General features: G+C 37.4%; 1 protein-coding gene across 4 annotated transcripts in view; it reads left to right on the forward strand.

Annotated features, from left to right (window-relative positions):
• LRRC8B (leucine rich repeat containing 8 VRAC subunit B) overlaps positions 1-22,786 on the forward strand; it is a 66,260-nt gene that overhangs the window by 31,474 nt on the left and 12,000 nt on the right. For 3 of the 4 annotated variants that reach the window (XM_011355611.2, XM_011355610.2, XM_011355612.2), the window contains 3 exons: positions 8,312-8,366; positions 17,376-17,475; positions 19,925-22,089. In XM_011355611.2, the coding sequence (XP_011353913.1) occupies positions 19,951-22,089 (2,139 nt within the window). In that variant the 5' untranslated portion in view covers positions 8,312-8,366; positions 17,376-17,475; positions 19,925-19,950. Of the gene's footprint in view, positions 1-4,494; positions 4,631-8,311; positions 8,367-17,375; positions 17,476-19,924; positions 22,090-22,786 lie in introns of those variants that run through there. The other variant, XM_011355614.2, reaches the window with a different exon arrangement.

The raw sequence follows: 22,786 nt of genomic DNA on the forward strand, positions 1-22,786 counted from the left end.
TTGGCTGAGTGGAATGTTTTAAAAGTCCTTCTCTGGGTTGGGCCAATAGGCACTGGTTACACTTCACTATGTGCCAAAGGTTGTGGGTGTTGTTTGTTTGTTTCTTTTAAAATCCCCAATTGTTAGACTGTAAATGGTCTATTATCAGTCCATTATTGCACGGTTGATTTGGAGAAGAATTCTCTACTCAGGTTGTTGTCTTGTCACAGTGCGATTCTGTGTTGGAGCCACATAGTTAAACCTGGACCCTCGGGCCTTTTGGCAAAATTTCTTTTGACTTCGTAGTAGAACTTAAATGTTAAGAGGTGTCAGTAACCTAGTAACACTTGCTGTTTTGTTTCCTTGGAACTAAAGTTGACTAAATAAAGCTCACTTCATGGGTTGTTTTGTTTCAATTTAAGATAATGTTCCAAGGCCATCCTCTTTTAAAATTACTTTATCAGCAAAAGAATTGGCATGCTTTACCAGTTTCCCTTTACATTTAGGTACCACTTTAATGATTCTAAAGTACTTCCACAATATTTATTTTACCAATAATATAAGTATGATTATCTATATTGGAAAGCCAAGGACAGGGGAGCTGGATGGGGTGAGAGATTTGCCTAAGCCCAAGGAGATGGTAGTGGAAGCAGGCCTGGGAGTCCTGGCAGTGCACATTTTCCACACTGCAACCATGAAAAACCAACCCCTACCTTTCACTTTCACTTGTGGGGGGAGTGGAGAAGCGGAGGCTTCACTCAATCAGCAACAAGGCCCATAGGGTTGGGAGAAACAAAAGGAATAAAAACAAAGTAAAATTGGGTGGTTTGCATTTGCCTAAAACAGCTCCAGAGCATTTATAGAGCAATACGTCTTATAGAGCAATACGTCGAGTCGTGCTCACTCTGTACACCCAGAAGGTACTGCCACAGTCATGGCGGCTCCTGACTAGGAAGTGGAAGAAAGCTTCTGTAAAAGTGCTCAGCATCTAAGAGCATAGACACCAGTAACATGTAGATAGAAACAGAGCTAGAGGCTTTAAAAAATCCCTTCCCCTCACATACAGTTGAAACTGTATCTAACCTCAGCGTGAACTGAGATCAGAGGTGGCCGTACCAAAAGGGGAGGTAGACTGTGTTGTGTTGCCAGTGGGTCACATGGTGAAGCATCCTGTCTTCTTATCCCCGCTATTGTCAAGCAAGTGACAGTCACAGTGATGACAGGATATGTGATGCAGTGTGCCCAGCCTTTTGGGGTCAAACTCTAGCATTCCTGGGAAGGAAATAGCAAGAATCAATTAAACAACGAGAGATGCTGGATAGAACTTGTTTCCATCAAGTTCCGTTGCCAGGCCTCCTTCACCTCTCCCTCCCTGAGACATTATTTTGTTTTTATAACAACAAAAAGCAAATCAGGAGGTGAAACGTTTTAGAAAGAGCTCTTTGGCTGCAGTATAGAAACAGGACTGAGGAAGGTATTTCAGTTGTCCTCCCCAGGAATGGGGCAGGCTCTGCCCCAGGCAGTGGGATGAGAGATCTAGAAGAGGCTAGTTTAAGAAAGGGACTGACCAACTTGGGGGAATAGAGAAGAAGAAGGCTTTGGGGTTAGGTGCCTGAGCTCTTGCTATTACTATCCATCACCCTTCAGCATCATTCAGCTATCAGCCTTGATGTTGCTATCAATATTCAGGGACCCAAAAAGAGCAGGTTTGGTGTAGTCGTGAGCAGAAATGGTGGATTCAGTTGGGGACATGCTGAGTTTGAGTTGCTTCCAGATATCTCAGTGGATAGCCAGGAAGATGCTGGGGAGATTCTGAGGCTTGGGCTTGGGGAGCTGGGCTCGCTGTGTAGTGTGGGAAACATCTACACAGGGGTGGTGGATAATCCTTAAGAGTGGAGGGTATCAGCCCAGGAGAGCATATGCATGAGCAGAAACGCTACTGGCCAAGGACTGAATCCTAATGAATTCCACTCCTAAAAAGATAAGTCTGTATTAAGACCTTCCATGGTTCCCAGTTACCATTCTACTTCAATTAAAATCAGTGCTTTTTCATTAATTGTATGCTTGACCTGATGACCTTCTTTCCTAGCTACCACCCACTTTTACTCTCTCTTTAGCAAGACCAACCGCCAATTGTAAACCATTCAGTGCTCTCTTCCTAAGAAAACATACACCATTCTTCTTGGAGTTAATGCTTTCCCTGGTGTTGTCACTTTTGTCCTTTTAAAGCCCTGTCCAATTCTCACCACTCCAGAGGAGTCTTTTCAGATTATGTATCCCATAGCTCCAGCTGCAATTAATCAACTCGTAGACTAGTAGAATGCAGGAAGTGGAGGGTCTATCGATCATCTGTCTGTCTCTTTAGCTTTACAAGTGAGGAAAGTCAGGTCAAGTGAGAGGAGATAACTTGCCCAACATTATACTGTCAGTTAGATGTAAAGCAGAGAGTAGAAATTGGGTCTCCTGACACCTAGTCAGGGTTGACCAACTTGATAGATTGACCTCTTAATAAAAGGATCAAATACTTTCAAATACACATAAATTTATTTGTGATTTTGGTAAACATGGGGTGCTTCCACGGTTATTTTCCGGGGGCAAAAAATCTTATGTGTGCTTACCTAGACAGTCACTAGAAGATTTTTGAATGTGTTAATTTCATATATGGCTATCTAATGTAAAAAAAAAAATCTATGCCTTTTCTGGACAAATTAGTAGGATCATATCTCTCCCACCCAAACCCATCTAATTCAAGGTAACAAACAAAATTGATAATATTTAGTATTTATTTTAATAACCTATGAATGTAGACAAAGCATATCTAACACAGGAAAATTATATTTTTGTGCACTGGCATGTTTTTTTAGTATACTAGGGCTTACTATATACTTGATTTGTGTAATCTATTTTTGTTTATTTTAAAGCAGTCAGAACAGTTTTCCTGTTTTACATGATTACAGATTTTTTTGTGGTAAAATACACGTAACATAAAATTTACCACTTTAACTGTTTTAAAGTGTACAGTTCTGTGGCTTTAAGCCATCCACATTGTTATGCAACTATAATTATAGTTTTATATAGAGAGTTATATATTTAAATATATAAGTGTGTATACTTAAAACGTGACCATTATATACTTAAAACATAGCCTTTGCTCAGGTGACATTGGCTATATCTGTCTTGTCTGCAGTGTGAATCTTGATTGGAGAGACAGGTATTGCATCAGAAAGCAGAGGTTACTTGCACAGGTTAACCTTTTTTTTTTTTAAGTTGCATCCACACATATCTGTGTATTATTTTGGCTTCATAATATTTTGTCTTCTCTATGGGCCATATATTAAATACTTTAGAGATGTTACATTTACATTTCATAACACCGAAGTAGTAACTAGAGTCATATGACATATTCCAAAATCTGGCATGGAAATCACTAACTGAGGTGGAAAACCAAACCTCTTAATGTCTAATCTAGTTTGTCTTTACAGGATAATACTTTAAAGCCAACCTTTAAAAAATTACTTTAAATAAAGCTACTACTCTGTTAATAAATTACCATTTTTGAGCACATGCTTTGTACCTGCTACTGTGCTAAGCATTTGATTTATAAATTCCCTCATTTAATTCTTAAAACATCTCCACTAATATCTACTTTACAGATGAGAAAATTGATACTTAGCTTATCTAAGATCAAGAGGGTGGTAAATGACAAAGTCAGAACTCAATCTTAACCTTAACCATTCTGCTACACTTCCTTCCCAGTCTTTCAAATATTCATAAGAATTTGTGGATAATAATTAAGCCTAAAAAGTAACTAACATATTGAAAGTAACTAACATATTAAGAGCATGTGCTACTTGTTTGTTGAGTGATTCAGAAAGAAGATCATATTTAGGTGATATGGTCTTAGTTTATTTTAACCACATTTTAATAGGAAGGCAGGAAGAAAAGCCATGTAAAACATCATTTAAGTACAGATGAAAATTTGATCCTTCCTCTTGTCATTAAATTGGTGGGTGAATGTTTCTCTGTAAGGAGTTACGCCAGCCGGATGCTCCCTTGCTCTGTCTATCATGTTGATCTTAATTACTTAATAGAGGCAGGAAGGATGGAGGGAGCACTTGTTGATTCCGTTTCATTAGATAGACTACTGAGTAATGAGTTGGAAAACTCTATACATCTGATTTATTTTAGATTGTACATTTTAGTTTCTCTAAAAGGTAGATTATATTTTTTTAAAAAGAAAGGCTTCGTAGTCTATATAGAGCTTCCATTTTATAGAGCTCATTGGAGAGGCAGGATAGCAGATGGCTCTTAGAATTCTAGTGTGAATTCTGGGTTTGCTTCTTGAGCTCAAGCAAGTTTCTTAGTTTCTCCAATCCTCGGCTTTCTCAATTGGAGCTGTGATAGATCATAATACCTGACTCACAAAGTACAAAGTAAATGGTAGCCTTCCTCTTTCCATCTCTTAACGCCTCTTCCCGTTCGACAGATAATTACTGAGAATCTCTTGTGTGTTAGGTCCTGTCCTGTACACTGAACTCTCCTGAGAGCTCAAAGTGAGAGTCGAGAAGGCATCTAACAAGCTACTTGTGATGCAGTTTAATGGAAGTATAATAGAACTATCAGCACTCCCTAAATGCTGAAGTAGCATGAGGTATGGATCAACTACGCGTTTTGAGGGTCAGTGGGCAGCAGTGTTCATTTAAAACATCTTTTGTGATTAGTGGTCATTTAATACTTGGTGAACATTAAAGTTATGTATTTTATGGTCAGAAATTAATTCAAATTAGTCCAATCTAAATACTCGGCTGATTTGCAATGCATGGCGATTTGATTTTTGTCATTAGGTTAAGAATATGTCATACCAGATGTAGCTAGCTTTCTTTACCATGATCACTATTTTATAAGACCGAAATCATCCAAGGACATTCAGTGTTGTCTGTTTGATCATAGGTCACAAGGTTTTAGAATTGCAGTATGTATGGAGCACCTACTATGTGGCAGGCCCTCAGTAGGCAAGAAATGCCATCCTAGAGCCTGTGATCTTGGGGGAAGATGGGCAGGGCATGATACATACCATCCTTGCTTAGATGATAACTTGATAATTCCACTGGTGACAGCATTATTCCTGGTGCATTATATTGTTAACATATAAAAGAATTTTGAAATCATAATTTGATAAGATATTAAAGTAATTTAGGAAAGCTGTGGCATTTATCCAGTGATCCATCACTGATTCAAAATGACTCACTGTCATTATAATCCTCCCAGTCATGCTGAATTTGACAGCAGTTCTACATTCAGATTTGTGAAATGTCATATTTGGTGGGGAAGTCAGCAGCTATGAATTTTTCTCCTTTCTTTCTGAAGGTTAAAGGCTTAGCCTCTTCTTCTGAATCTCTGTACCTGTCATAGGGTGATGGAAATACGTGAGGCTCTGCCCCCACCACTTTGCATTGCTACCCTTCCAGATCCATTATGGGAGTATACCAATTGTGTTTACAGATCTCTTAGAGAGCCAAGCCTCCTCCTCCATACCGTTTGGTTCCTAACTGGGTGGTGAACCTGATCTGGCATTATTCATTCACTCAATAATTATTTACTAATTTTTTTTATGTTGAGGACAGGGATAGGACTGAGACATGAGAGTACTCTCGGTGGGCTAATAACTTGTCTCTGAACAGGCTAACAATCTGATGTCACTTTAGACGGTTATTCTTTAAACATTTGTTCATGACATTTTTACAAGGCAAAGCCAAGCGCTGTGAGAGGGGAGAGGAGCCAGAGAAACCTTCTAGCTCCCCCTCTGCCAGTTCCCAGGATCTAACCGACCGGAAGAGAAATAGCAGATTCCTTATCTTTCCTTCCAGCCACATTCTGTACAATCCCTGAGAAAAGTTCTGGTAGATACTAGTTAAGTTTTCAGAGATGTTTTCAACACCTCGTTGGGGAATCTGTATATGGAAGCTGCTGTAATATCCAGCCCCTTAATCTAGCCCTGGAAAGAGACACTGTGGTAGATCTCAGGGATATAGGTAAATAAGATACTGCCCTAGTCCTCAAGGAACTTGAGGCAGTAGATTATGATATACTGTAAAACAGCGTGAGAGAACTATTAGTAAAGTGTTCTAGGAACACAGATGGAAGAGCAGTGGATTCAGCCTGTGGAGGTCAGGGTGGCTCATGGAGGTAATTTCCGGGTGAGACAGATGGTGAAGTGAAATGTTCCTCACTTAAGCACATCTGGCATTCTTAGTATGAACCTTTCAAATTGATGAAGTAGAGTACTTTAATTTTACATAACCTAAAGCCTTAAACTTATGGAATTTGACAAAGGGCGATGAGTGTGGTATTGTAGTAATTCATGCCATATCTGACCTGCAAAATGAGATCAAGTGATTATGAGGAGATTCTCGACTTCTTGCTAAATCTAAGATTTTATGTAACTATCACTAAAAGACTCATCCATCCAAATGGAAAGCTATTCTTAGATTCCAGAATTTTACAATAGTTCTTTGCTTTTCTACAAAGGAATTTTTGTTGTTGTTGTTGTTGTTGTTGTTGTTGTCAGTCTCCACTATCTTCTCCACTATCTCTACCCACCAGCAGAACATGAGAGCATCTAGACTTCTCAGTTTTCAAAGTAAAAGCCTTGTGGCCTTTAGTTTTTCTATCAGAAAGCCTATTGCCTCCTATTGTTTCTTAATCTACAGTCACTTGAGAGTATTCCCTTATAAATCTTTATTTGGTAACCTTCTGAAAGGAGCTGTTATTTGAGAAAGGAAATTCGCAGTGTTTTGCTTGTCTTCCAGATTTGGAGATGATTTTTTGGAATTGATTTTTTAAGTGAAAATATACCTGCGTCCTGCTGCTGGGGAGAGAGTGTTTTTAAAGGGGCAGGTAATGCCAGTTTTATAACACTCATTAGCCCAGCAAACGAAAGAATCCACAAGAATCCACTGATGCTGTCTCAGCAGCTGGGTCTGTCAGAATCACTATGACAGCCTGAGTTCTGTTTTTATCCTGCCTAATGTGGACTATTCTATTCTAAGAAGCTTTGCCATTTAGTATTTTCACATTTCATCCTTCTAACTTGTACTTTTGTTGGCTGTTGGAGAATAAGAAAGGCAATTACTTTTGTTATGGTTTCTAAAATTAAGAGTATTTTGTATTAGCCTGGATGAAGAAATTAAACTGCATTTTGCTGTTTTGTTTTTTTTTTAACTTAATAACAATAACCACACTCTGAGATGACAAGTTGCCATTCATTATGAGAGAGATTTCATTAAGTTCTACATTTATTTCTTTTCAGCAAAATATTCCTCTGGTTTAGATAAATGATAAGTAGAAAAAAGGAATGAAACTCATTAATAGAACATATTGGAAAGCATTCAACCCAACTCAAAGAAATGCAGAATAAAGCAACAATAAGATCACTTTTCATATATGCAATTAGCAAAGTTTGTTTGTTTGTTTTTTAATAATTCCCCCATCTGGTGAGAGTGCTTACTCATATTGCTTAAGGTAAAGAAAATTAGTATGACCTTCCTGGGAAATAATTTGACCATACTCTCACTTTTGGAAGTTTATAAAAGGAAAGTAGAGATGTTTATAGCATTCTTCATAATAAAAAGGAGAAATCTAAAATTCATAGGAAAATGGTTTTGTGAACTGTGACATAATGATATATAAACTATTTATTATGCTTCTATCAAAAATGATCTTTAGAGAAACTATAACAACATCAAGAAAGCCTATGATAAATGAGACAAAGGAGATCTCAATATTGTGCCATTGAATTTTATAACGGCACAATTCTGTAAAACCAATTGTCCAGCAAAACAAAACAAAACAAAAAATCCTGGAAGGAGAAAACAATCTCAAATATTAAATCTTTTTCCCCTAATGTTTCCCTATTTTCTGTAATAAGCATAGATATTTTCAATGGGTTTTTCCATCTTTTATGTATAAAATGAGTGGTGCCTCAGATACAATACATACTTTTTTTTCATTAAAAATTTTTTTCATTAAAAATTTAATGTTCGTATTTTATGCCTTATAAGTTGCCATGGTGATGGGATTAAATGTGTAACTTGTGACAGTGATTTGTTTCTGTTCCTGAGTATTAGTTAAAATACTTTTAGACCTTTTGTGAGAGGTCAGAAGGTAATCCCTTTAACAATGGTCACTTTTTAAAAAATTTTTCTTTTATATGTTTCATGTTTCATAAAGTTATTATAGATGTTGAAAATTTTAGAACTACATAAGTGGATAAATTGTCTTGCAGTCCCTTTGATGCATAAAATATAACAATATGTTTATGATTTCTCTGTAGGAATTTTTCAAATAGAAACTAATTGCAGAGTTTCCGGTTGAGCAACATTCACAGGGTAAGATTAACATTCTGAATTATGAACACATGGTAAAGATAATTACTATTACATTGGTAGCTTGGGGCAAACAAATATTGAATGCTTAGTATGTAAAAAGAGGTTACTATTCCTACAGACGTTTTGAGTAAAATCTTTTTGATGTTTTAAAACCAGTTAAATAAAAACTAAATCTGTATACATTTTAGTAAAATGTCATCTTACTTACTTGTGCTTTGTTGTTTTTGTATGTGTGTGTTTGATATTTGTCATTTTCTAACATTAAAGGTCAAAAATATATAGTAAATGTCTATGAGAGACTTAGACTACATGACTCCATGTCTATATTTTTCAGATTTTTGTTTAAGGTAGTATTTTTAATGTATAGAATTGGTTTGTCATATTTCCATAATAGGCATGCTTTCCTGGAGTAGGTAAGTCAGACATTAAAAAGCTCTATGCACTGTTGCTTCCTGCAAACATCACTTTTCTTTTATAGTTGTGGAAGATTAATCTTAAATTAGCTCTGTAGCAGAGCTTTTGACTTTGTCATAATGAATGATTAATTTATACACTGTACTAAATAGCATGACTCTCTAGTGTTGTGAATACAACATATGTCTTAAAAGTGTGTCACCCAGTTCTGAACACACAGTCCAGGTGAAGCAGTGGTGAGAACAGTGTGCCTGTCCCCTCCTATATTCTGAACACCCTTTTATAAATGAAGGCATAGATCCTTTGACTTCTTGAGTATATCCACATTTCCCTGCTGATTAATTTTTAAAAGCTAATATCATCAGCTCCTCCTCCACTTATGACTCTTCAGTGGCTTTTCCTGGACTATTTATTATCCAAACTCTTTACTTTGTCTTCAAGCCCTCCATCACTCTTGTACTTTACAAAGGCTCCTGACATTCCAGCCAAGTGGCCTCTTTTCTGGTCCTCACACATCCTAAGCTTCTTGCTCCTTCTTCCTGGAATGATCTTCCCCAATATCATCACATGGCTAGCTCCATTTAGAGACTGGCAGTCTCTTTAATGAAGCCTTCCTTGATCACTCAAACTGAAGTAGTCTTCAAGGTGTTTCTGATTTTATTGTGTTTGTATATTTGATTTTTGTATCTCTTTCTGTACTTCTCAGTAAGGTCGCTGAGAGCAGGGGTCTTGTCGATCTTACATACCTATATTTCCCTAACACTTAGAACTCCCTCTGGCATTCTAAGTATTTGTTGCATAAACCAACTAAAGTTCTGAAGTCTCTTTGATGAGTGCTGTTTTGTTTAGTAATGTTTCACCCATTCTCTTTGGTCATTTTGCTTGTATAACCAAATGAAGTAAATGCTTTTTAGGTTTAGCCATCATCTCACCCATTTTGTCACTGAAGTGACAGCATAAGATGGTGGTGCTCTCAACTATAAATGTTTTCTCCTACAATAGGAGTGTAAATCCTATGAGAGCAGAAACCAGGCCTCATATCTTCTTAGTATGCCTTTGTAGTTCTAGCCTCCATAATTGAGTGTATATAAACGTTAACTTTAGAGAAAGAGTTAAGACTAGTTGCTTAATCACATTTTTAAGTATTTCAAGAATACACTGGTTTGTCTGCTCCAAAGCTAAAAAAAAAATCTCATTTTGCATTATAGTTTAAAAAAGTATAACATAGAAATATTCTGGACTGTATTTGCGACTTTGCGTTCCAAAACCCTGTTTTAATTTTATTAGGAAGGTCTATAACTAATTAGGCAGTGTGGCCAGAATTAGTGCAACCAACTTTCCAGTTCTTTTCAAAATGGGAAACTTGGCTTAAGCCCATGTTCTACTACTACCCTTGAATACTTTTGAACTTCAGCTTCTTTATTTGTAAAGCATTGGACTTTGATCTCTCTGCTTTCTTCCTGGAGTAAATAGTCCACATGTTTCTGCTCTAATGAAAGATAGGTCACCTATGGAAGAGTTAGGAGAAGTAAATGGAATGGTGATCTCTGCTTTCAGCTAGTCATTTGAAAGCAGAGCATGTGTAATTCACAAGATACTGAGTTTGGTTCTATTCTATGTCTTGCTTAGGGTGGTGAGATGGGGGGTGAGAAACATTTTTTATAAATAATGAAGGTGGTAGAGAAGGATTTAAGGTTGCCTTCTAGTTACATATTCTTTCTAAGAATTATGCAGCACTGATGTGTTCTACTACTAATAATGTGGCTGCAACTTTTTTTTTTTTTTTTATGTATCCTAGATAATTTAGTACCTCACTAGAAGCATCAAAGAACTGAGAGGGCTTTTCCTAAAAAGACAATTATCATCAAAATTAAATATATTATGTATTCTATAACCACCAGAAACAAGGAAAAAGAGAAGCAATATTCCTTAAATTCAGAACAACTCAGCTTTAATTAGGATTTCTAGGGTTGTTTTCATGGTTTTAATTGTCATATTCAGTAACTTTCTCCTGGGACTTTAAATGATTAAGATTATTTTCCTAATATTTAGAATATTATTTATGATTATTTCGTAGACTCATTACCACACTACTGCTTTGAGTAGGAAGCTGCAGAATTATAGTTACACCTCTCTATTCTCCTTTGGTTTCTCAGTATTATTTGACTGTGTCAGATTTTTTTCCTTGAAACACTTTGATTTCTGTGCTTCAAATTATTGGATTTCTCCTTTATTTCGCTGATCCTGCTTCTGTATCCTCCTTTACTATTCTGTGTCTGATAGCTCTTCATCTGATACACTGTCTAGGGGAGAAAAGTTCTATTATTCACTCATTAAATTCATTCTCACAAAGAATTAATTCATCTCTATGACACTATCTACTACTTAATAGTCATGATTTCCTATGGGAGATTAAGAATGGCTTCAAATACTTTGTGGTTCTTCCCATCAAAAGATGGACTCTGTTACCCCTCCCTTTGAACCTGGGCTGGCCCTGTTACCTTTTTTGGCCAATCAAATGTGGCAGAAATGATGTGGAATAATTTCTAAGACTGGACCTTAAAGAGATCTGTAGCTTCTGCTTTTGTGTGCTTGAAATGTTCCTTCTTAGAACTTAGTCACCTTGCTGTGAGGAAGCCTAAACAGCCCTGTGAAGGAGTGGCAAGGCCCCTCGTCATCAGTTCAAGCTGAGATCCAGGCCAGGAGCCCGTCCAAGTGCCAACCGTGTGACTGGGTCATTTTCGACCTCCCAACCACCCCAGCATTGAAGCCAATACTGTGTGAAACAGAAGAATCACCTCATCATCCCATAGAATCATGCGAAATGATAAATGGTTATTTTAGCCACTAAATTTTGGGACAGTTTGTTACATAGCAATAGAGAGCTGAAACAAAATTTAGTACCTAGAAGTGAGATGCTGCCATAACAAAACATCTGGCATTGGCTTTGAGGCCAGGTGGCAATGAAGACCTGAAAGTAGTAAGAAGGCTTATTAAATGGTGGCTGGAAGAGCAGTGAGGAAACTGCTATTGGAGGATATAAAATGGTACCCTGGTTATTTTACGTTGACAGAAAGATCAGTAAGACTGTCCCCTACAGTAATATGGAAGATAGAAAATGAACCTAATGAATTTGTGGAATATTGAAATAGTCCCACAGAATATTGGAAGTGTCAATTGACTTCTTTTTTTAACCACCTATGATCAAAGCATTGCAAGATAGAGATGAATTAAAGAAGAAACTGTTCAGAGTTTAAGTAGACTTTAGAGGAAATTTTTTCAATCTAGAATTTCCTAAGGTCATAAATAAAACTATTTCTCACTGCCAGCTTCTCCACTCAGCAACAGGTACTCACTCAAAGGTAAGAAATGGCCTCAGGTTAAAAGATCAGACCAAAGCACTAATGCCAGAAAAACTTGATCTCAAGGTTAAAACAAAGCCAGGGCACAGATGTAAGACACTGTATTAAGACCTCAAAAGATTTAAGGGAGTGCCTCCCTGATCTTCTCAGCTAGATAGAAGGGCTGTAAGAATCTTAAGGATATTGTCTCACAGGTCGAGGACCTGATTTAGATGACAACATCATGGACATCAAGCCTGAACTTGATGCCATAGTGGGATAAAACTTTAAGGGTTGGAGGAGAGCTTGAGAGACAGTGAGGATACTTTGTCTGTAAGAGAAATGTAAGTAGTTTGTGGGCAGGAAATAGACTGTGAAGGATCAAACATGGCTGCACATTCTTCACTACTCCTCCCATTGAAAGGTGGTGTTTGCTCCCTCTCCCCTCAAGTCTGGGCTGGCCTTTGACCAGAAGGATGTAGTGGACGTGACACTGTGTAGCTTCCAGGGCACTGCCATAAAAGATCCGCAGTCTTTGCCTCTGTACTCGGAATGTACTATCTTAGAACCCAGCCACCAGGCTGTGAGAGGACACTCAGCCACACGAAGTCTCACATGAGGGCCTTACCAGTCAGCAGTCAGCACCAATTCACTGCTGAATAAATAAAGACATCTTGGTTCTTCCAAAAATCTTTGTGCCAGCAACACCATGAGCAAAAGAACCACCCACAGAATGATGAGAAATACAACTATTTTTATTAAGCCTTTAAGGTTTGGAATATGTAAAATAGTTAGCCAAAATCCTTTCCATCTATATTTATGAGTCCTAGCCTCCCTCTGGGATACACCCTCTCTAAACGCTGAGCATATCTTTCTCTGCCTCTGCGTTTTTGTATGTTCGATTCTTTATTGTACAATTTTTATTTATTTATTTATTTTTAGGCAAGGCAACCCTTGGTTGACTTCACAGATTGCAAGGACCTTGTCAGCTTACAATCCCTTATTTTTTATTTTTCATACCTACAGCACCTGGTCTTCTTAGGTGTCTCTCATCCAATACTGTACAATTTTTTTGTGTGCTCTGTATGCTACAATAGCATGGGATAAAAATCTGAATCCATTTGACTCTTGCTTCTCCATGGACCTATCTGATGTTGGCAAGTGATGTGAATTTTCATTTACAGTGATTATTTCACTCTTTGCTTTCTTTGCATTAAAATCTTCCCTTACTATTTGTGGCCCACATGATTACAAATAGCCTTTCAGCTGCCTGCTTGTTTCTAATTCCTCCTCCTTAAGTCCATCCTGCAAATCTCTGCAGCTCACTGACACTGTTCTACTTACTGCCTCAGATAGCTGAGTCTCTCTGAGGGGTTCATGTGGGCGATGGTAGCTGTTCCTTTGCAGTCTATGAAGCAGGGAGTACCCTAGACATGTAGTGAAACTTCCAGAACACTTAAAAGGTAGTCACTTTTCTGAGCTATTTTATCACCAATCTATCCTGTGAGCTTTCCCCTCCTGGGGAGACTTAGAGACAAACAGTAATTCTGGCCTTACGTGGACTAATTGAATTGCTCTGTGGGAGTGGGACCTGGATTTAGGTTTCTTTTAATAGTGCCCCAGGCAGTTTTAACGTGAAGCCAAAATTGAGAACCGCTGTCATAAAGTTGTGATTCTTATAAATGGTCCCTGCATCAGCAGCATCCATATTAACTAGGAACTTGTTAGAAATGCCCATTCCTGGGGCCTACTTCAGATCTAATGAAGCAGAAACTCTGAGGCTAGGGCCTATCACTTTGTGTTTTAATAAGCTCTCCAGTGACTTTTATGGCTATTAATATAAGAAACATTTACTAGTTAAATCTTGGTTCCCTCTCGGTCTCAAAACTGCGACTAAATTTGGGAAGGGTGTTGGTTATTGGAAAGTCACTGTGCTGACAAGATCTGAAACAATTGGTAGGGGACATAAACTGGCATACCAAGTGTCTTGCTAGTGATCATTTAAAGTTCTTGCCATCAGATCTCTGAAGAGTGGTTCAAGGGTTATTTAGAATAAAGTAAAGGAGCAAATTCATCAGAGATGCTGATGCTTTATTTCCCAGAGAGAGACTCAAAAAGGTGAATTTAAACTTCAGATATATAATAGACTCGAGAAACATCTTGAGGTGTAGTACTAAACAGTTTGAAGTGATATAAGATGATTTTTAAATCAATTTTTAGTGAGAGTAAGTAGAGAAACTCTATTTTAAATTGTTTTTGCTCTATCCCTGCCTGGGGTCAAAGACAAGGATCTTCGAAGTACCATCTAGTTCTTAGCATTTAATGACTCTAAATGCCATCTGATCATTATTTGTTTGTTTTTTTCACTGGTTATTTTAGAAATGCTTTCAAAGTAAAATAAAGACTAGTAAGGAAGTAAAGATGCCTAACTTAAGTGTTGATGTTCTAGTCTTCAGGACTTTGGGGTGAGATTGTCAAATGGATTCATGTGCTTTGAAAAGCTTTTATGATTTTTTAATAAGTTTAAAAGCTAAAAGAATGGGATCATAAAAGGAATTAGGACCATAAAATCCTTTACTCTTAACATTGTTTCTTTGAACTGATTTAGTGCATTTGTGTATTAGAAATAGAGATCTGATTTGGATTGAGTCTTCATTGTTTGCAAAAATGTGGTCTGGAAAGAATTTCCTAGACACACAAACAGTATTAAATTTTGTAATGACAAAAGACAGCTATGCTCTAGCTCTCCAGTTAAACACATCAATGGGAAAAATTAACATCAGTTAATATATAGGAATGCTTAAGACTTTTCATACATCATAAAATCCAGATGCGATGTATTTATATGTTTACTCTTAGTTCAGTGGAAAATGTTTAGCAGGAAAAAAAAATGTTAATTGAGAAAGTAGATTATACAATATGTAATTGAAGACATTGCAGAACATTGTATGTTTGCATCCTTGTGTTTCAGAAGATTATAATAGAACCCAATTACAATGCAGATGTTAGGATAAATTGATATCTTAATCAGTTGAGGCTGCTATGACAGATGACCATAGACTGGGTGACTTAACAAATATTTATTTCTCACAGTTCTGGAGGCTGGAACATCAAAGATCAAGGTGCATTGTGTCTCTTGAGAGCTCACTTCCTAGTATAGACAGCCTTCTTTTTGCTATATCCTCAGAAGGAAGAAGCAAGAGAGCTCCCTGGGGTTCCTTATATAAGGGCCCTGATCTCATTCACGAGGGCTTCCCATCATAACTTAATTACTTCCCAAAGGCATCACCTCCTAATTCTATTACGTCAGGGGTAGGTTTCAGCATACATATTTTGGAGGGACTCAAATATTAAGTCCATTGCAGTTAGAGAAGAAGAGAGTTAAGTATTCATCTTTTTCTTTAGCTCTCGAGAGAATTGAGGCTGGCATAGTCAAAAGGCTTGAATGAGACAGTGTGGTCTGGTGTCAATAAAGCTTGAGATTTGAATCTGACCGAGGTTCTTGGTATAACTATTTCTTGCTAATTTTGTCACTTTGGACTTGGTAACTGCTTTGGGCCTGCCTCATTTTCTGTGTTTATAAAATGTGAAAAAGTAATATTTATCTCAATTTCTATGTTTATAAAATGTGAAAAAATAAAAATAATATTGTAAATAGGAAATAAATCAATATAAGTGAAAGCCCTTTAAAGTAGGAAACCAGATATCAGATTATTATTGATAATATATTTTTATTTGCTCTCTTATTGACAAGGAACACATAAAGGAAATCTGCATTAGGCAATTAGAGGAAAAGTTTGTATTTCTTAAAAAGGCAAAAGTTCTTCACAAATAATTTTCAGTTAGAATAAATATGGTGAACGTGTAGTAATGATTTGCTAACCGATTAGTTATAGTGGTTTTTCACTATAATTATTTTAAAACATTATTATTGAAGTTTTGTGTCTATTTTCATAGAAATACTGTGTTTAAAGTAGAAAATGTATTTGCAATATTTAAAAACTGTATTGTATACAAGAAGTATCATCATCGCCGAATAGCATTCTGGAATAGTGCAATAAATTCTTTTCTGGCACATTACAGATGCAGTGCAATGGAAGAATATGTAAAATGTTTCACACATCAAATGTCTACCATGCTTGCTGCACATAAATGCAGTTGTGTATCGTATATTGTACGCCATTCAAAAATGAATTGTGAATGAGAAACTCACACTTCAGTGGTGCTAAATAAGAATTAGTTTATAGCTAGATTGTCATACACTCTAACTGTGCGCTCTGGCCTGCAAAATAATTTGATACTGGTTAGAAATTATTAAGCAGGCTTTACACATGGATTGGTAAATCCGAAGTACATTTCAGACGTCTCCAACCTTTTGATTTTTAAAAAATGACAAGGTCACAAGATTATTGCTAAAAATATCTTAGATACAATTTGAGGTCATTACTTTGAGCTGGATTTCAAGCACTTAATAAGCCAATAAAGGATTGTATTTTGGGGACAAATATCAAATATATAAAATCTTCCGGCAACCTTCGGAGATTATATAAGTGCTAAAAAATATTCACACCCAATTTAAAAAATTTTTGTTTTAGCATATTCTCATATTTCAAACTATTCAATATATATGTGATTTAAACTACTACAAATGATTGTTTGAAGATGCTGAGAATGGCTTTTATTAACTACAAGGTAAAAAAATGAATATATAATAGCTACATTTAATAATTTAATTTCAGAGAATTTCATCCATATTTCTGAGCTGTCTCTTAAAAAGTTATTAACTTGTGACTTCTTCTAATGAAATCAGTAGGCTAAATTTTAAGAGCACAGAGTTTTCTTATTTAGACAGATGGGCGGTTTTAAATTAGAGTTCAGAAATTACATGTTTTGATAGGTTTGATAAATGCAAGAAAGACCAACTATATGAGGACTAAATGAGAGAAATCAACATTTGTAGACTGCTTGGAAAAAGTTAAGTGTTCATGTAAGCGTAGATACAGAATTTTAAAACCAGTTATATCTGAATTTCTGTAGAAATTTTTCTGTAATTTAAGGGAGTTCAAGGAGTAATTATGATCTGATATGTAGGTAGGGTCCTGTATATGTATAGTTTTACCAGTGTAAAAAGTGAACTGATTTATGAAAACCTATTTGCTATATCATGATGGAGAAGGTCTCTGAAGATAACATCTCCAGTTTTTGTTTGTTCAAATGACTGCAGCTATTTCAAGATATCTATGTTTTCTCATAGAATGAAGACAAACACAGAGATGGTGTGTCTAAGAAATTTTAAAAGGTGTCGGCCTCCTGATTGAAGCATTGTCGACTTATTGAAATTTTTTTTTATTATCGTAAGTATAAATATTTAAAGTATATTATTTTGGTCAGTGTTGACTTGTGTTCTTTGTTGAATAAATATTCACTCTGTCAGATACCCTTATCATTGTTAAAGTTGTTTGACCTTTGAGAGAACAAATAAAGCCATAAACTTTGAACTAGAAGAGCCCTTATAGATGATCTGGTTCACAGTCTTTATTCGTTACAAGGAATTCCTTTGCAACATCCCTGGTAGGGAAAAGGGGCTGAACTATTTCACAGAATGGCAGTCCATGGATGTTTCACCACAAATTGAATGAAAATAAGAATTTCTGAAATGTCCACGCATCTAATTCTGCAAATGCCTTTATTATTTCATCCAAGAGGTAATCACGTAAAAATGTAAAGATAAATTCTCAGGTTTCCCTAGTCATCTTTTATCTCAGCTAAATATCATTAATTGTCTATGTTTCTCCATAGAAAATGGTTTATAGACAAGTATTTCCTGATTTTTTTGTTGTTGTCATTGCTCACTTAATCTTTAACCTATGACTAGCATTGGGTTCAAGGTGTGATCTCACCAGGCAGACACAGAAGGATTGTTGCCCCTTTATCTGGGTTCGCCTATTAATATGGCCACAGATTATAGTCATATTGTAACTATAGTTAGCATTGATGTAACATATGGCTACATTTAACATAATAGCTATCACGCAATTAGCAAAAACTATACATTTATGTCATCTAAAATCCCTGGTATTTTGCATATGTTCATCCAGCAGTGTTTTCTGGCATCCTGCTTCCCATCATGTCTGTGGTAGTGTGGGGTCTAAATCCAATACTTTCTGTGCATCTCATATAATCTTCTTGTTTTTGTTTTTTGTCTTGTCTTGACACGCAATTGTGGTTAACTGCAGTGGGATGAGGCAGAATGGAAGGAGTTGAGAGTTAGAAATAGATCCACTAAACTAGCGCAAAGGAAGCCCTGGAGTTATGTAATCAAGCCACAGGTCCTAAGAAAGTTAAATCCATATAATATGGTATGTCCAGAGAAGAAGCAGGCAGAAAGTGATCCAGCAGTTAAAATCAAGGATCATGGATGCCCTAACAAGTGGGAGAGCATGGAGGTATAGGGTTCAGGAATATGTCGGGGCCAACCAGCAAAAGGGAAGACACTTATGAACAGGCAGCAGAGCCTCTGTAATGGAATTCTAGGGATCAGGGGAGGATGCCAGTCTCTAGAAGGATGACGACTGAGAGCAATAGGCTTCCTTGCAAGTGCTAGCAGTATAGGCATATCTAAAGAGAGAAACTCAGACCCAGGAAAGATGATAAGACTTCAGACTCAAGAAAGTACAAGAAAAGGCCTTGGACATAGGTTAGAGCTAGACCGCCAGTGAAAGATGACCCATGCCATTGTGATTTTTTTTTCTTCTTTTTTTTCCCCCCAGATATGTTATTAGATTCAAATATTTCCTTTTATCTTTCTCACCCTGTGCCATTTTCTAGGTGGTCTGGATTTTACTAACTAGCATTTTTAATTGTTGATTTCTTTAATGTTTTTTAATGACCTAATTGATTTCTTTAATGTTTTCTGTAATGTTTCTGAACATAATACAAATCATTTATTTAGGGAACATTGAACACTTTTAAATATTAAATATGAAAATGCAAAATCCATCTTGTTTTTCTGAAGGCAAAAATAATTTAATAATAGAATATGCCTTTAATCCTTAGTTTTGACTAGTATTAGTATATTGCCATGAAAACATTAAATATGAGCATCTCCATAGTACAGTGTTCTAACTGGGTTTTTCTTCCCTATCCATTTTTAAGCCATTACTGTTGTCAACTTTTAAATCCTCCTAAGTTGGACATGAACTTAAGTTACAAAGTAAGAGCTTGTGGGGAAAGGAGATAATGCATTAAATCACGTTTCGCTTTAAACATAGAATTGGCAGATCCCTCTAGGATTATCCTAAGGGATAATTTATAAAGCAGTGCTTGCTCAAAAGAGGTTCCTTCCCGTGAATGAAACACAACTCTTAGACTGTAACTGATGTTCTAGACATGGGAGTAGGATATGGAAAACAACTTACTCAGACCTTTTGAGGGTACAAAATGTAGCTGTTAGAAATTCATAGCATACGAACAAGTTTTTCCCAATGTTGACTGAAGAAAATTTAGCTTCTGGTTTTTAATATACTAGCATGGAGTCAAAATCCAGGAGGAAACTAGACAGTTGCTTCACATCCTGCCCCAAATACCTTTACAGATCTGGTTATCACCAATGGTCTCTCATCTAAGGGACTTTACAGTGCAGTTTCAAATGAAACCTCTACAGCCCTTGATCAGTCCTGCCTCCCAGTTTTTGCCCCTGAGCTAAATCCTACTTAGGTAGGCTATGTGTGTACAAACAATAGAGTGAAGTGTTTAATTTTGGATACTTATGTCACTGGTCTTTCTTTTATTTTTCTCTTCTAGCTTCTGTACCCGTACAAGAGAAAGTCATGATTACACTAACAGAGCTAAAATGTTTAGCAGACGCCCAGTCATCTTATCATATTCTAAAACCCTGGTGGGACGTGTTCTGGTATTACATCACCCTGGTCATGCTGCTGGTGGCTGTGCTGGCTGGTGCCCTCCAGCTCACGCAGAGCAGGGTTCTGTGCTGTCTTCCATGTAAGGTGGAATTCGACAATCACTGCGCCGTGCCTTGGGACCTCCTGAAAGCCAGCGTGAATACATCCTCTGATCCTGGGACATCGCTTCCACTCCCTCTCAGAATCCAGAACGACCTCCACCGACAGCAGTACTCCTACATCGACGCCGTCTGTTATGAGAAACAGCTCCACTGGTTTGCAAAGTTTTTCCCCTACCTGGTGCTCTTGCACACACTCATCTTTGCAGCCTGTAGCAACTTTTGGCTTCACTACCCGAGTACCAGTTCCAGGCTCGAGCATTTTGTGGCCATCCTTCACAAGTGCTTCGATTCTCCATGGACTACCCGCGCCCTGTCCGAAACAGTGGCTGAGCAGTCGGTGAGGCCCGTGACACTCTCCAAGTCCAAGGTTTTACTTTCATCCTCAGGGTGTTCAGCTGATGTTGATGCCAGTAAGCAGTCGTTGCCCTACCCGCAGCCTGGCTTGGAGTCAGCTGGCATAGAAAGCCCAACTTCCAGTGTCCTGGACAAGAAGGAGGGTGAACAGGCCAAAGCCATCTTCGAAAAAGTGAAAAGGTTTCGCATTCACGTGGAGCAGAAGGACGTCATTTATAGAGTGTATCTGAAGCAGATAATAGTCAAAGTCATTTTGTTTGTCCTCATCATAACTTACGTTCCATATTTTTTAACCTACATCACTCTTGAAATTGACTGTTCAGTTGATGTACAGGCTTTTACGGGATATAAGCGCTACCAGTGTGTCTACTCCTTGGCAGAAATATTTAAGGTCCTGGCTTCGTTTTATGTCATTTTGGTTATACTTTATGGTCTCACCTCCTCCTACAGCTTGTGGTGGATGCTGAGGAGTTCCCTGAAGCAATATTCCTTTGAGGCATTGAGAGAAAAAAGCAACTATAGCGACATACCTGATGTCAAGAATGACTTCGCCTTCATCCTCCATCTGGCTGATCAGTACGATCCTCTTTATTCCAAACGCTTCTCCATATTCCTGTCGGAGGTCAGTGAGAACAAACTGAAACAGATCAACCTCAATAACGAATGGACGGTCGAGAAACTGAAAAGTAAGCTTGTAAAAAATTCGCAGGACAAGATAGAACTGCATCTGTTTATGCTAAACGGTCTTCCAGACAACGTCTTTGAGCTAACTGAAATCGAAGTGCTAAGCCTGGAGCTGATCCCTGAGGTCAAGCTGCCCTCCACAGTCTCACAGCTGGTCAACCTCAAGGAACTTCACGTGTACCATTCGTCTCTGGTGGTAGACCATCCTGCGCTGGCCTTTCTCGAGGAGAATTTAAAAATCCTCCGTCTGAAATTTACTGAAATGGGGAAAATTCCACGCTGGGTATTTCACCTGAAAAATCTCAAGGAACTTTACCTGTCAGGTTGTGTTCTCCCCGAGCAGCTGAGTACCATGCAGCTGGAGGGCTTTCAGGACTTAAAAAACCTGAGGACCCTCTATTTGAAAAGCAGCCTGTCCCGGATCCCACAAGTCATTACAGACCTCCTGCCTTCCCTGCAGAAATTGTCCCTCAATAATGAGGGAAGCAAACTGGTTGTGTTGAACAACCTGAAAAAGATGATCAATCTGAAAAGCCTAGAGCTGATCAGCTGTGACCTGGAACGCATTCCACACTCCATTTTCAGCCTGAACAATTTGCACGAGTTAGACCTAAAAGAAAATAACCTTAAAACTGTGGAAGAAATCATTAGCTTTCAGCATCTCCAGAATCTTTCCTGCTTAAAGCTGTGGCACAATAACATTGCTTATATTCCTGCCCAAATTGGGGCATTATCTAATCTAGAGCAGCTCTCTTTGGACCATAATAATATTGAGAATCTGCCCCTGCAGCTCTTTCTATGCACCAAACTACATTATTTGGATCTAAGCTATAACCACCTAACCTTCATTCCAGAGGAAATCCAGTATCTGAGTAATTTGCAGTACTTTGCTGTGACCAACAACAATGTAAGTAAATCCATTCTTCCCTTTATTCAGCCAGTCTTTTGAGCATCTGCTGTTGCATTGTGTAACATAGGTAGAGAAAATGGACATTAAGTCATGCTAAACATCCTCTGAGCCTGGCCTGACCACCACTTACTAGACATGTGACCATAGACAAATTACCAAAACACTGAGCATCAGTTTTTAATCTGACTTACAAGTTGTCATGGAGATTTTATGAAAAAAATATATGAGCACAGAGCACAGTTCCGGACACATAGTAGTTGCTCAACATATGTTCTCTCTTTTTTTTTTTTTGTATTGTACATAAACATCACAGTTGAAGTATTTTAAACTAATTAGTTATGACAGAACTTTTCCTTATTGAAAGGTTTTAACTACTTAGAAAGTTTCGTAAAACTTCGGCTTTCCAAATCTTGTCATAGAAGAACTTTTTGTTAAAACTACGGGGATCATGAGTTATTCATAAATCTTTTGTGATGCGGTAAGAAAGATTTGAAATCTACATGCATGTCTAGAAAGGCAATTCAAAATGAAAGGCCTTGTTCTATAATGCAACACTAGGGCTTCTTAGAAGCTTTTTCCAGCATCCATGCTTTAAAAGTGAACCATAATTTGCAACAGTAAAGCCAAGTTAAGGAAAACTTAACTTCTCTGAAACAAGAGAAAACAAAATAAATGAGTAGTTTCCTAGGTTAAA

Source organism: Pteropus vampyrus, unplaced genomic scaffold (assembly GCF_000151845.1).
Source record: "Pteropus vampyrus isolate Shadow unplaced genomic scaffold, Pvam_2.0 Scaffold22, whole genome shotgun sequence".
NCBI lineage: Eukaryota > Metazoa > Chordata > Mammalia > Chiroptera > Pteropodidae > Pteropus > Pteropus vampyrus.